Source organism: Rhinichthys klamathensis, unplaced genomic scaffold, assembly GCF_029890125.1.
Source record: "Rhinichthys klamathensis goyatoka isolate OS25496 unplaced genomic scaffold, OSU_Roscu_1.1 h1tg000485l_1, whole genome shotgun sequence".
NCBI classification, from domain to species: Eukaryota; Metazoa; Chordata; class Actinopteri; order Cypriniformes; family Leuciscidae; genus Rhinichthys; species Rhinichthys klamathensis.
Window position 1 is genome coordinate 2,214,871 of NW_026606972.1, and position 14,360 is coordinate 2,229,230.

A 14,360-nucleotide genomic window follows, 5' to 3' on the forward strand; every position below is an offset into this window, starting at 1 on the left:
ATGCATTATGATTCTTCTGACTGCTTGAATATTAAAAAAAAAAAAATCTGATGCACAGAGAGTGAAAGCGCAAGAGAGAGAGAGAGAAAGGATAATCTGGGGCCAGGGGTGTCTCTTGGGATATGTGAAGTTTTCTCATGGCTGGAGGGAGGGACCAGGGAAGGGCCTGCTAAATTCGTACAAGGCCGTTTGCTGATGAAATATTCTCAGTCATCTTGCAGAAATTCCCAGGCCCCATCGTCCCCTTTATCAGAGCCCGCCAGTCCTTAGGAAACCGCTTGTCCTGCCATGGGAGGATCAGGTCGGTTAAAGCTCAGCTGAAGGGGAAAAAATCGTCCCGGCACCTGCTGCTGCATGGGGAACTCAACATTCACCCATTTAAGTGGCATCACAGCAGCCAGCAGGAAGTGGATAATGTCTAAACATGGTGCATGGAGCCGTGACGGTGAGCGTATTTACACCAGATTCGCTGTGGTACAAATCACCTTCTCAAATGTTTCTGGACTGTAAAAGAAATTGAAACGCTTCACTGTGTTGGAGCTGATTTGACTCGATTTCCCCAAGTTTGCTCTCTCCCTCAAGAGATACAGCCCCGTGTGGAAAAGCGTGGAGGATTTATTCTCCTTTCTAGCGCAGTCACATCTGGAAGCAGTCAGGGAGTCTACAGGGGAGGGGGTTTGGTCGTCAGATCATTGCAGAGAGGCTGGTGGTGTGCGCTCTCTCTCTCCGCAGGGCCACAGACTGACTACTCCCCTTTCTCTCCAATATGGACTGGACGCGGCCGATTCTGCACTCTGTTTCCTAACGAGGCGCGACGCAAACTACGCCTGTTGTGGAACATCTCAGATGGAGTCGATCATATGCGAAGATCGAAGCCCGTGAGATCTGGAATATACACACCTTTTACCTTTTGCTGCGCTTTCTGAAACGGTCTCTGAAACTACGCCCGCTTTTCCTGCGCTTCTTCTGGCTGTTGCAGCATCCTTTTCGAACCGTTTCCGAGCCAATCGCGCCGATTTGATTATCGATTATCAGCAAGCGGCGCTGGTATCATGTTTCTTAGGTAGGGCCCGGATGTTCCAAAGATGCACTGGTTCGTTTTCTTAGGTGGCTCCTGCGAATATCCTTTCCTGATCTTTAGCTCCATAATGGGGATCAGGTAATATTAACTAAGCCGCGAGAGAAGGAATATCTTACGCTTTGCGTTTTTCATTTTTTGCTTCCCCCTTTTTCTTTCATTTCTTTCCCTTGGGTTGTTTTTTCCTACCCCCTTCTCTTTTTTTACAACCTTTTCTTCATTTACCTTCGGATAAAGCTGGACCACATATATGGTAAATGAAAGCAAAAACATGTACATACCGGAGGACACCCTTGAAAACCATCAAGGTAATTTTTCCATTTGTCTTCCCTCTGTTTGGAAACTATGTGTGTGCGCGCGCGTGTGTGTGTGTGTGTGTGTGTGTGTGCCATATGGATGTGTTGGGGGTGTATGATGAGTGTGTTGGCATTATCATGGGCATGACGCGGGGGTGTACCCGAACCTATCCATTTCCAAACACACTATGCGCACTGAAATCGCTTTTGGAGGACGATCAACAAATGTCATGAAATTTAGCCACTCATGCCCAACAGCTATTCTAATATTATTTTTGGAGGGAAATGCATGTAGTTGATGAACTTGTTGGTTGGCTCGTGCGGCTGCTTATGGACACGCCACGGCTTGATCATGTATCATGTGGTCACAGACGCGCACACAGATGTCAATCGATTATCCTGTCAGCTGCTTCAGACTTAAAATGGCCTTTTAATCATTTTGTGCGGCCAGACTGCATTGATCACAGTCCAACAGCTCAAATGAACTCGGGGTGGTGTCATCGGCGCATCAGTGATTATTCTGTTCAGAGCATCTCAAATGCTGAAATGAAGCACCATCACTCATGCCCCCTCATTCTCGTGTTCATCTGTTGAATTTCATGTCTTTTGAGACAGCTGGTGTGGCGCAGCAGTCTCCACAGGTTGCGTGCTTTTAACGCTTGCGCAAAGCGAGGAGTCTCAGTCTTTTCCCTTTACAAGATTCCCCTCCATCCAGGGCCTCCTGTTGGCGCCGTGGCAACGGAGCTGCCGACCCATAGCAACAGCGCGGCTCATGATAAGCCCGCTCCCGGCGCGCGCACCTGCCGCACCTGAGTGAACAAACGCATCCAAGCAAAACCTGCAAATTGCGGCCAATATGTAGCCCCGCCCCTTCAGGCCCACTGCACATCTGTCATGCAAAAAGCTAGTTGATTATGACAACTGAAATAATGATGTTTCTTTTGCACTGTCTGTGAGGGACAGTTTTGCGTTTTCATAGACGATTGAATACACTGACACACACTCTTTGTTGGTATTAAAATAGAAACAGTGCGACAAAGATGGGAAAAGGATTTAGAATCCAATTTTAGATGCTTTGTTGTGTCAGCTTTGACAGTAAACGTTTATCTTTTGATCTGCATGTCATTTTGTCCTATTCAGATTTGTGTCTTACACATTTCCTCTTGATGTTGAAACATCACAACAGTTTCTTATCACTTTTCAGTTTCTTTAAATGTGCACTCAGTAATTGTTTGTTAAGTAGAAAAGTTGTATTCCTAATGACACAAACAAAGTTTTTGAGAAATATTTAAATGATGCATAATTTATGGTCTTTTTAGACCAAACTGTTTTTTTCAGCTTGAAGCAAGTCACCCCATTATGGGCACTGCCATGTTGCGATCACATGACCAGCTGTGTACTGTAATAGACTGTTACTAATAATAATTATTAAAATAATAATATTAATCTATAAAGCGCTATCAGACACTTTACAAAGCACAAAAAAGTATGCAACACAGCCCACAGAGAGAAAAAAAGTACAAAAAAGCAGCAATCCACTTAACGTCCAACAATGGGGGGAAACAAATTGAGATTAAATCCAAGAATTTTATATTATAAGAATGTTTTATTAAAGTGTTTGGTATGAGACAGGGTAAAACTTTGAACAAAACTGAAAGATAAACAAACAGCTTTGTAAACAAACTTCATGCATCCAGGCCCACAGGTGTCAGTAAGTCCAAATGTTTACTGTTTGCACCTTTATCATTATCTAACTAAATGATTTACCTAGCCTTTAGTAGACAGAGCAGGATCTCCATGGTGGCCTGTAGCCCAGCAGATGTTCATGTTTGTGTTGTGTTGTCGTCTACCGCTGCTGAAAAGGACTTGCTTTCAGGTAAACACAACCTCAGTCAATCACAGGTCCAGGGCAGAGCAACGTATCACAGCCAAACATGAACCTCTTCTGCTGTACAAACACTCAAACAGCAGGAAAATGGAAAGCGTGTTTTGTGCACTACGATACACCGTCACTTTCTGGAATGTTAAATATGACTCATGAAGTGCTTGAATGTCTGTGTCTGAACAAGCAGTTACTGAGAAACACAAGCATACACGTTTTGTAAGATTTTTACTCTGCAGTTGAGGGGAAAATGCAGAATAATGAAATCATTGCTGATGTCACAGTCATGCCACTCTGCTGTACTGTGATGTAATGATGCTATTGAGTTTTCATGTCACTCCAGTCATTTGAGGCTTTTTCTAGAACGTTGTTACAATGTAGCACGAGGAGACATTTACGGAATGGCTTTAAAGGTTTTGCGAGTGCTTAGCATGTGCATTCCTTTCTCTTTGGCTCTTTTTCTCTCTTGAAGGTTGTTGGTTCCCTTGATGCTCATTGGTAATGAGGGTGGCATTATCTGGCTTCTTTCTCGGCTTTGTGCCAGGTTCATTTTACAGGTAATTTATGTCATTAGCTAAATGAATATGTTTATGATAGATTTCAAAATGTCTGACGAGCCTCTAGGACGCCATCTCGGATGACTGACTGACTGATGTCTGACAGGCGATCTGTCCCGGACTTTTCCTTCTTGTGCAGAATGATCGAGCATTTCTTGCTTCTGTTTCACTGTCAAACACATGCAGGTCTCCAAAGTCCCATGCAAGTGCACCCAAGTTATTCGATTCCTGGAATACGTTTGCTAATGTTGTTTGTTCAAAGCGTTGTTTAATGTTTACCTAACAAATATTTAAGGCAGCTAAACCTGCATCAACATAAATCCTTCATGAGCGTGGTGAAGTCGAGAAAGTTGTCAGTTTGTTTATTGCCTTGGCTGCAACTAAGAGCATCTGCCGTCACACAGAGATCGTCACCAGTTTCTTGCCTTCCTCATTTGACACTGTGTATTCTAAAGACTTATCCACTTTAGCTTGTTCTATTTAATCACTATTTATTCATTCATTCAAATCTGAAATGTAATTTGAGATATGTAGAAATATGCCAAAGTGTATTAGGATGCCAAAGTAATTAGGCTGCATTGCCTGGTAGACTTCTCAATCTGCGGAGCAGTTGGTGCTGGTCACTGTGGGATTGTGAGACACATTAGGTGTCGTAACATAACAATCACAGGAGTGCGTTTGGTCTTAGCAACACTCAGGACTTATTAGCTGTCTGTAAAAACACGCATGTTGAGCACAAATCATCTGCTCTCGCTTCTGCTTAACATCAGTGCTTGTGTTTCTAGCCAGAGTGCTTTCATATATGTTTACTGTATTTAAATTATTATGGCATGTTACTTTAATATGTTGGTAATCGCATGCTGGACACTGTGAGTAGTCATTTAGCAGATGCTTTTATCCTAAGTGACTCACAGTAGACTTGTTGCTTTGGCAATCCCCCTGGAGCAACCTAAGGTTAAGTGCACAATTGTGATACTGCATGATTTGCTCATAATACGGCCAATATCATCTTTACTGTTATGGAAAATACGTTTACTAATGAATAAAATATAGCTGATTTTCTGGATTTTTAAAATGGTTTTAATGTTCTACAATGTTGGTATTTCTGTTAATGTTGTATGAGCATTTTTATGAAGAATATATGAATAGTTCTTGTCTGTGAAAGAGTACGCTTTGGTGAATTTATGCTCTTTTTTTCCGCTCATCAGGTTAAAACCATACATTTGAACATTAAAAAATAATAATAGCACATCCTAAACAAGTTAAGTTATAACTCATGTTTGTAGCGCAAATTATGTTGTAAAAGTTTCATGGCAAAATATTGAGTTAGGGATTTTAGGGATCCCTAGACTCCCTATATGGACCCTACCCATGTATTTAGACACAAACATATGCATGGAAACACTCTTTCTGCATGTTTGAAGTGTGTACACTCCACCCAGCTAATAAAACGTATGTTTGTGTATGTTTGGTCCTCTTCTCCCAATGCCAGTGCTCAGTGTCAAATGCAGAGCAAGGAGAAGTAGATAAATGGAAGAATGACAGACTGCATGAATAAATGTGTATATGTTAATAAAGCAGAAAACAGCTGCTTGTGACACATTGGCACCGCAGGCACCCTCAGCATTATGGGAAATAACCAAAGCCCCCCGTTAACATTAGTCAGCAGCGGGTCACGACATAGGAGTCTAACAACCATCTCTCACTCCTCTGAACTGTAGTCCCCCTAGCAAAGACTGCACGAGTGTGTGCGAGCTCTGAGCGATCTGTGCGTGAAAAGCTCTGAACTGCGCTAAATGAATTGCGACTGGTTGTAATTATCACTGTAACGTCAGTTCATCATCTTAATATTTCGTCAGTAATGGTTTCCGTATGAGAAGCAGTGTTTCTGTGAGCTTTTTGGAAATACACTTGGATTTTGCGCACACAGTCTTTAATCTTTAATCTAAAACTAAATCTGCCACGTCCAGCTCGAGTAAAAAGCTCTGTTGTTGACTCTGCACTTCGTCATAGTACTGTATTTTGAACACACACGGATTACTTGTTTATTGGTGAGCAGGTCCTTGTTTAATTGTTTTACTACATAAAACGCATCACAGTCAAACGTTTAGATTTTTTAGGCTATACAAAAATTTAAGCAACTAGATTTTTACATTTTGTGAAAAAAAAATCATGCTTAGCCATGCCATATTGCGACTGGGTGCCAGTGTGTTTCTGATGTGTTGTGTGGTTTCCAGGATGTTTTGAGTGGTTGCTATGTGTTTTCTTACTAGCCCATCCCCAAAAGTGACCAGATATCCTAATAAAATCATCACAGTCCATGTTTTACAAGCCACGTTCCATAGACGGAATTACAGTCAGGATGTTATTTGTCTGTATGATTAGTCTTAGCTTTGGTTTGATTGTTATAAATAGAGATTTTTAACTGACATTGCTATGATCCATGCTTTTTTTTCGCATCAGTATATGTGCCTAAAGTAACAAGAGTGGGTGGGTTAGGTAGTTCTTTGACAGCAGTACAACATAAAGACCAACTGAGGGGTAAACTGAAAACATGATGAAACTAAGCTATATACAGGTTCTTTTATTGCCCACCTTCTGATAAAGCCATGTATATGATCTAATAGCTTTTAAGTACAAACCTACTCACTTCTGGAAATCTGACAAACCATTTCTATTGCCAAGCATCTTAAAAGCTTTAAAAGGAAAAAAACAACAACATATGCTGCCTTAAAAGTGGTAGGAAGTCACACTAGTCTTTGACGCCGCAAAATTTCTAGGCCGGGATACTGCAGCGGTTGCAAAATGACGTGCCTACTTGGTTGAACCGCGCAACACGGACCATTTATCAGCTCGGCCCAATAAACAGCGAGCCTAGAGCAGGTGCGTTTACATGCGGACCGATCTCCATCACGTGACCATTATTAAAAAGAGCTGCGAGATCCAGTGAGAAGCAGTTGAATTCGGAGCAGAATTCTCTTATCTCTATTATAAGCCCACATATGTCTCTGTGATTTAAACTAGTTTAAAGCCTAATGAAACAATGATAACACTGATGTTGGAAACAGGAGAGACATTGTGCCATGAACAAACTAGTAAGAAAGAAGGCTTTTCACTCCACCCATCATGGATTTACTGTAGGAACAATATTTTGGCAGAATTGTGGTATATTATTATTGAGTGTTATTATGTTAATATAGTAATGTATAACGGAATATAATTTGGCAGTATTTTTTTTTCAATATATACAGTGGGGAGAACAAGTATTTGATACACTTCCGATTTTGCAGGTTTTCCCACTTACAAAGCATTTAGAAGTCTGTAATTTGTATCATAGGTACTCTTCAACTGTGAGTGACGGAATCTAAAACAAAAATCCAGAAAATCACATTGTATGATATTTAAGTAATTCATTTGCATTTTATTGCATGACATAAGTATTTGACCACCTACCAACCAGTAAGAATTCCGGCTCTCAAAGACCTGTTAGTTTCTCTTTTAGAAGCCCTCCTGTTCTCCACTCATTACCTGTATTAACTGCACCTGTTTGAACCCGTTACCTGTATAAAAGACACCTGTCCACGCACTCAATCAAACAGACTCCAACCTCTCCATAATGGCCAAGACCAGAGAGCTGTGTAAGGACATCAGATAAAATTGTAGACCTGCACAAGGCTGGGATGGGCTACAGGACAATAGGCAAGCAGCTTGGTGAGAAGGCAACAACAGTTGGCGCAATCATTAGAAAATGGAAGAAGTTCAAGATGACGGTCAATCTCCCTCAGTCTGGGGCTCCATGCAAGATCTCACCTCGTGGGGCATCAATGATCATGAGGAAGGTGAGGGATCAGCCCAGAACTACACGGCAGGACCTGGTCAATGACCTGAAGAGAGCTGGGACCACAGTCTCAAAGAAAAGCATTAGTAACACACACGTCATGGATTAAAATCCTGCAGCGGACGCAAGGTCCCCCTGCTCAAGCCAGCGCATGTCCGTCTGAAGTTTGCCAATGACCATCTGGATGATCCAGAGGATGAATGGGAGAAGGTCATGTGGTCAGATGAGACAAAAATAGAGCTTTTTGGTCTAAACTCCACTCGCCATGTTTGGAGGAAGAAGAAGGATGAGTACAACCCCAAGAACACAATTGCAACCGTGAATCATGGAGGTGGAAACATCATTTTTGGGGATGCTTTTCTGCAAAGGGAACAGGACGACTGCACCGTATTGAGGGGAGGATGGATGGGGCCATGTATCGCGAGATCTTGGCCAATAACCTCCTTCCCTCAGTAAGAGCATTGAAGATGGGTCGTGGCTGGGTCTTCCAGCATGACAACGACCCGAAACACACAGTCAGGGCAACTAAGGAGTGACTCCGTAAGAAGCATATAAAGGTCCTGGAGTGGCCTAGCGAGTCTCCAGACCTGAACCCAATAGAAAATCTTTGGCGTATTGCCCAGCGACAGCCCTGAAACCTGAAGGATCTGGAGAAGGTCTATATGGAGGAGTGGGCCAAAATCCCTGCTGCAGTGTGTGCAAACCTGGTCAAGAACTACAGGAAACGTATGATCTCTGTAATTCCAAACAAAGGTTTCTGTACCAAATATTAAGGTCTGCTTTTCGGATGTATCAAATACTTATGCCATGCAATAAAAAGCAAATTAATTACTTAAAAATCATACAATGTGATTTTCTGGATTTTTGTTTTAGATTCCGTCATTCACAGTTGAAGAGTACCTATGATAAAAATTACAGACTTCTACATGCTTTGTAAGTGGGAAAACCTGCAAAATCGGCATGGTATCAAATACTTGTTCTCCCCACTGTATTTTTTTGCATTTATATTTATACTAAATGTGTTTAGGCTACTGTTTTTCATAAAAAATGCCATAGTTTTAAAGAAAAACATAGTTATTTTTGCATTTATATACTAAATGAATTTAGGCAACTGTTTTATAGAAAACATATTAGAGATGCACCAATATGAAAATTTTGGCCGATACGATAACCGATGATTCTTTATATTTGAAAGCCAATAACCATCATATTGGCCAAATCATTTTTGAGAGCCTGAAGTCTCACCATTAAAATACATGTCCTTAGCACACAATTATATGTTCTAATTATGTAGCCTATATGACAGACTGGCACATGTTGCACTTAACCGTATTTTCCTTTTTGAAGTGGCGAACAGTGCGCATCTGAAGTGTCTCAGCTGAAGGAAAAATTCCCCTATTTATCGGCTTTAATATATAGACCAAATTTTCTTATCGGGCCGATATCGATAACATTAAAAATGAACATATATCGGCCGATACCGATATGGTGGCCGATATATCGTGCATCCCTAAAACATATAGTTATTTTTTTATCATGGTAGTGAGGAGCCTTGCATGATTTTACCTGTGCTTACCATGATCTAGTAGATAAAGTAAATTCGAGAGCTGTCGAGATTTAAATGTTTCCCTATAGAAATTAGGATGTTGACAGATTGACAGATGATGTAGATTTAAATATATTTACATTTGCATCCTAACTTAAACTCACTTACTGTCAAATCTATATTTCCATGAGACGAATTATGTTATTATTAGTAACTGCACTTATTTGTGAAATACAATACTACAGTTTTAATTATTAGTTTCTGTCCCCTCCCCCGGTACTAGGTGCTGATGCCAGCATCTGTAGAATTTGTTGGCACCGGTGCCACTGCTCTCATGTGATAGTCTGGCAGAGATGTGCAGGGATTTGGGTTTAATGTAAAAGTTTAGGTTTGGTGTTAAAGTTCAAGCTGTTGTGAATTACAACAAAATCAAGTCAAAATTTTCCACTTTCTAAATGCGTCATGATGATCTTAATGTGAACGATTCGCCTGTGCATATGACATCATATTTTTTTAATTAAAATATCATAGCAAGGTTTTCTGGTAAAAGAAAGACTTCTGGTGACATATGACATAACTTCTTTAATCATTTAGTCCGCTACCTTAATCCCGTCCCTTCACAATCGGCTGCAAGCTTGCATTCAGATCTGCCCCCATCCAATCAACAACAACCGATGAAATCATGTCCACGCCCAACATTTTTACAGTTTCACTGGGATGTATATTACTACTTCTGTTACATCGCAACTTTAGATTCAATTTAGGTTCAATCACACCAGGTCGACCTCCCGTTTTATTGTCCACCTTGCAAAATCAAGTTTGATCACTAAGTCAAGTAATTTTAGCATACTATTATGTCTGTATATAACTTTCAAAGTTTAACATTAGTGTTAAAGGTATGTTAATTCCCAATAATAATAGTTGTCCTTGCCTAATAATAAGGGTTAAAAGAAAAAATGAGACTGCATGTGAGATAGAGTTAAGAGGGTTCTTTTTTCTCCTCTAAAATGTGGGTGGAAGTGTGAGTATGGTTGTGTATGTAGGCCAGGCCTGATGCGTTTGCTCTGAGTGAATATCAGATCAGTTCCCTGCAGACTGCCGTCTCTTTTAAACCATCAGTCGTACAGCACACTGCCTCGCTCAGGATATTAACCAGCACCGTGAATAATGGCGAGAAAAAGAACCAAATGTTGGCCCACAGTTGATTCTCTTCTTGCGTCCTGTGTTGGTTTTTGTAGCAGATACTGTGTGGGTGTTGAGTCACATCCAGAGAGCAATAACACGCGGATTGCAGGCCTGAGGTGGAGAGAACGACCGTCAGAAGGTTTAGCGGGAAGTCTGACCTTGGGACATGAGAGTGGGGTCTTTTGCTTGGATGTTACAATATTTCCTGTCTCCTTCGTACCCCATCTCTTTCTCCTCTGTCTGTCTTTAGCTGTCCCTCCTGCTAGCGGCCTAGTTTAGGTGGTGCTGAATTTTCAGTGTAGGTTGCATGTTTAATTCATCAGTTTGAGCTTCGCTCAGCTATGAGATCAAGACTTTATGGGTCTTTATGACTGGCACTCAGAGTGCACTTGGCCATAGTAGCACATTTATCACATGGCCTTGACCTGATCTCATCTAACTCACCCAGGTGTCCTCATGTGCACAAGATTACAGTTATTCCCCTCACCTGGGTCTCATCGCAAGTTTCATAATGGTTAGTGGGAGCTGAGATTCAGGTGTTAATTCAGCTATGATAATAGTCTCATGACAATTTGTAACTATTTTAAGTTGTGCCAAATTGGTGGCAATTATGAATTTGTACAATCTCATTTGTACATTTGACCAGCCCATTGACAGTTATGTTTAGGGGGATGCAGGTTCATGTCTTGTTTATTTATTACAAATTGTACATATTTCAATCAATCTCATCATACAAATTTGTTCGAAGAGTAAAATAATTATATTTTGTCATGAGATCGGGTTGGTCTCATGACAGTTTGTAAATATTTAACGATTTGGTGAATTGGTTATGATTATGAATTACACTTTTGTATGATCCCCTCACACCCCCATGAGAGTTAGAGGTGGATGTTCATAGTGACTTTTGCCTACAAATCTTTTCTTTTTGTTGCATGAGTCAGATCGGATGAATTCATTTGAAACTGCCAACTAGTACATTACTTAAGAATTCTCATGTGATCATGTTGTATAATTTAGATTTTAAGTGCATGTTCTAGGGTTAAAGGAGAACTCCGGCGCAAAATGAACCTTTGGTCTAATTACACATTGTTACCTAGTCAACCGTTATCTGAGATTTGTTTTCATGATTATCGAATGTAAATAGTTTTATCTCTAAAAACAGTTTAGCCTATAAAGCTAGTATAACGCTAGTATATTGGGCATTGAGTAATGACAAATAAAAATCGCTTGTTAATACCACTAACAAGGCTCAAAATAGCCCCACACAGCATAATGAGGGTCCCTACCTTCAAACCGAAGCATTGAGAACTTTGTCAGTGTCCAGACAGTTTAATAAGAAGATATTTTATACATACAGTCAACTTCGCGTATACAGGCAGAAGCCATCTTTGAAAAACAGTCTCTACCAGTCGATCTACGAACGCCGATCCAAGCCTGCTGTTCGCGCTCACCTTATCACAACTTATAGCTCGTTCACATCTCACCAAAGCACTTGGATCGGCGTTCGTAGATTGACTGGTAGAGACTGTTTTTCAAAGATGGCTTCTGCCTGTATACGCGAAGTTGACTGTATGTATAAAATATCTTCTTATTAAACTGTCTGGACACTGACAAAGTTCTCAATGCTTCGGTTTGAAGGTAGGGACCCTCATTATGCTACCGTGTTAGTGTGGGGCTATTTTTAACCCTTGTTAGTGGTATTAACAAGCGATTTTTATTTGTCATTGATCTATGCCCAATATACTAGCGTTATACTAGCTTTATAGGCGAAACTGTTTTTAGAGATAAAACTATTTACATTCGATAATCATGAAAACAAATCTCAGATATTGGTTGACTAGGTAACAATGTGTAATTAGACCAAAGGTTCATTTTGCGCCAGAGTTCTCCTTTAAACCAAGACCCTTAAAAAACTAAAATATCCATAGTATTTCTTAGCCAGGCCAATTACTTTACCGATAGGTGCAGTTGTATCTGCTGGATGAATTAGAAGTGTTGCCTCACCAATGGAAATACACAAATTAATTTTAAATATTTAAAATTCTGAGTATACTGTATATTGTGTAAAATAAGTGTTTGATTCATTTCATAAGTTTTATGTACATCTCATTTGCTATTATAAAGTTGTATTCTATACATAGGGATTATATCACCCATCATCTACCCTGCTTTCTAGATATCTGAATTGGTGACTGAAAAATATATATTAGTTGACAAGTTTACAGCCCATCCTGTGTTGTGATTCAGAATTTTCTTACTGTCTTAGGGGCTGTTTACACAACACCTTTTCCACAAAAAACCTGAACTTTTTATGTGTTTTGGCCTTTCGTTTACATAACAATGGCGTTTTGGGGAAAAACCTTTCTGTTTTTAGTACATCGTTGTCGTGTGAAAGTACCCTTATATTGAGAAAATGTTGTCGACTCAAGACCCTGGAACACATTTTCAATAATCAAACCTCCCGATTAACATAATTAATGATGCATACACTTGAATTTTAATTACTCATTGGTTGTATATTGTATTCTTGTTTGGGCTTATTGAATGAGGGAGTGATGGATGTGTGTATTTGTAGGGGGAATGGAGTGGTTTTCTCTCCCAAGATGGCAGGGGCATATTACATCGAGTGATTTATGTACCACGTCAGTCATGCCAGCCTCACACACAGTCTGAAACGACTGCTGCTCTTGTGTCTCCATCAAAATCCACTCAACCCAACCCTGCCTGAAATATGGCCGAAAAACAGGCCCCAGCTCTATTCTGTGATAAATCTGAAACAAATTGAGTGATTTTCAACTTTTTAAAAAACGATTTAGTTTGAAATATTTCAATTTTGATTGATATGTTTCGCAAATCTGAAACAAAATGAGTACAGGTTTATGCTTAATTTTATTACACATCATACATTTCCCTATGAATTATTCATACTTCATACGAAATTGCAAATTGCTTCATAAAACTGTTTTCTCGAGATTGGGTTGACAGTTCATAAGTATTTTTCAGATTTGGTGAAAGTTTTTTTGTGCGATATATTTACATCCCCCTAAGTGTAAGGTTTAGCAGTTGGTTCAGGGGTAGACCTTCATGACATTTTACCTACAAAATCAAACATTTAGTTCAAGACAGATTGTACAAACTCATTTATTGTCATGTCTTGTCATGCCATGCTAACTTCCTCTTTTGTCAAATCAGGAAACTCCTGAGCATTTCCTGACAGTTTGCAGTAGCATGTTAATGGCATGTTGTATGTCTTTAGTTGATTTAAAAAAAATCACTTGATAGATGTTATAAGGCAGATTTACCACATACAGCATAATTAATAAATGCCAGCTCTCTCTGCATCCCTGAGACAAATGTTTGTTCGAGTGACTCAAGGTTTTTCTGCCCTCTACCTGCTGTCTGTTGCTCCCTGCCTGTCCTCTACCAGCTGTCTGTCCCTTTCTCTCCCTGTCTGATCTATACCCGCAGTCTGTCTCTCTTCCTGTCTGTTATCCACCCACTGTATGTCCCTCTTCTGTCCATCTCTGTCTTGACAGCATGTTGAGCTTCTCCTTTAGGCTCGCTTCATTTAGACTAACGTCAGATCTCTCATTCACTCTCTTTCTCACTCACTCTTTCTGACACTCACAAACTCCCTCACAGTCACACACGCAGACACTCATGCAGGAGATGAGTAGATAAGTGTTGAAATATTGGCGCCATCTAGCAGTTGTGCCCCAGCAAGTCATCATCACCATGGCAACTGAGAGAATTTAAATCTGTTGAAAGCCTAAAACCAAACCTTTGCAAGAAATGGTGGATGTATTTCAACTGGAATCAAATTCAAAACCATAGTTAACATAAGTAGATGAAGCTCTAAATGTTTTTGTTATTATGAAGTCTTAAGCTTTTGCTGCCTGGCGGACAGACTGCCTAGCAAGGGCGTCAAACTCGCCCTTCACACATGTTCCAATCCTCCCTCAGGTGAAACTGTGCGGA

At 40.3% G+C, this 14,360-nt stretch overlaps 1 protein-coding gene across 6 annotated transcripts in view; it reads left to right on the forward strand.

Annotated features, from left to right (window-relative positions):
* The first annotated feature begins 644 nt into the window (after window positions 1–644).
* Window positions 645–14,360, forward strand: part of cacna1c (calcium channel, voltage-dependent, L type, alpha 1C subunit) — a 115,436-nt gene continuing 101,720 nt past the window's right edge. For 2 of the 6 annotated variants that reach the window (XM_056237353.1, XM_056237356.1), the window contains exon 1: window positions 645–1,386. In XM_056237353.1, the coding sequence (XP_056093328.1) occupies window positions 1,329–1,386 (58 nt within the window). In that variant the 5' untranslated portion in view covers window positions 645–1,328. The remainder of the gene's footprint in view (window positions 1,387–14,360) is intronic. The other 4 variants (XM_056237352.1, XM_056237355.1, XM_056237357.1 and 1 more) reach the window with 2 other exon arrangements.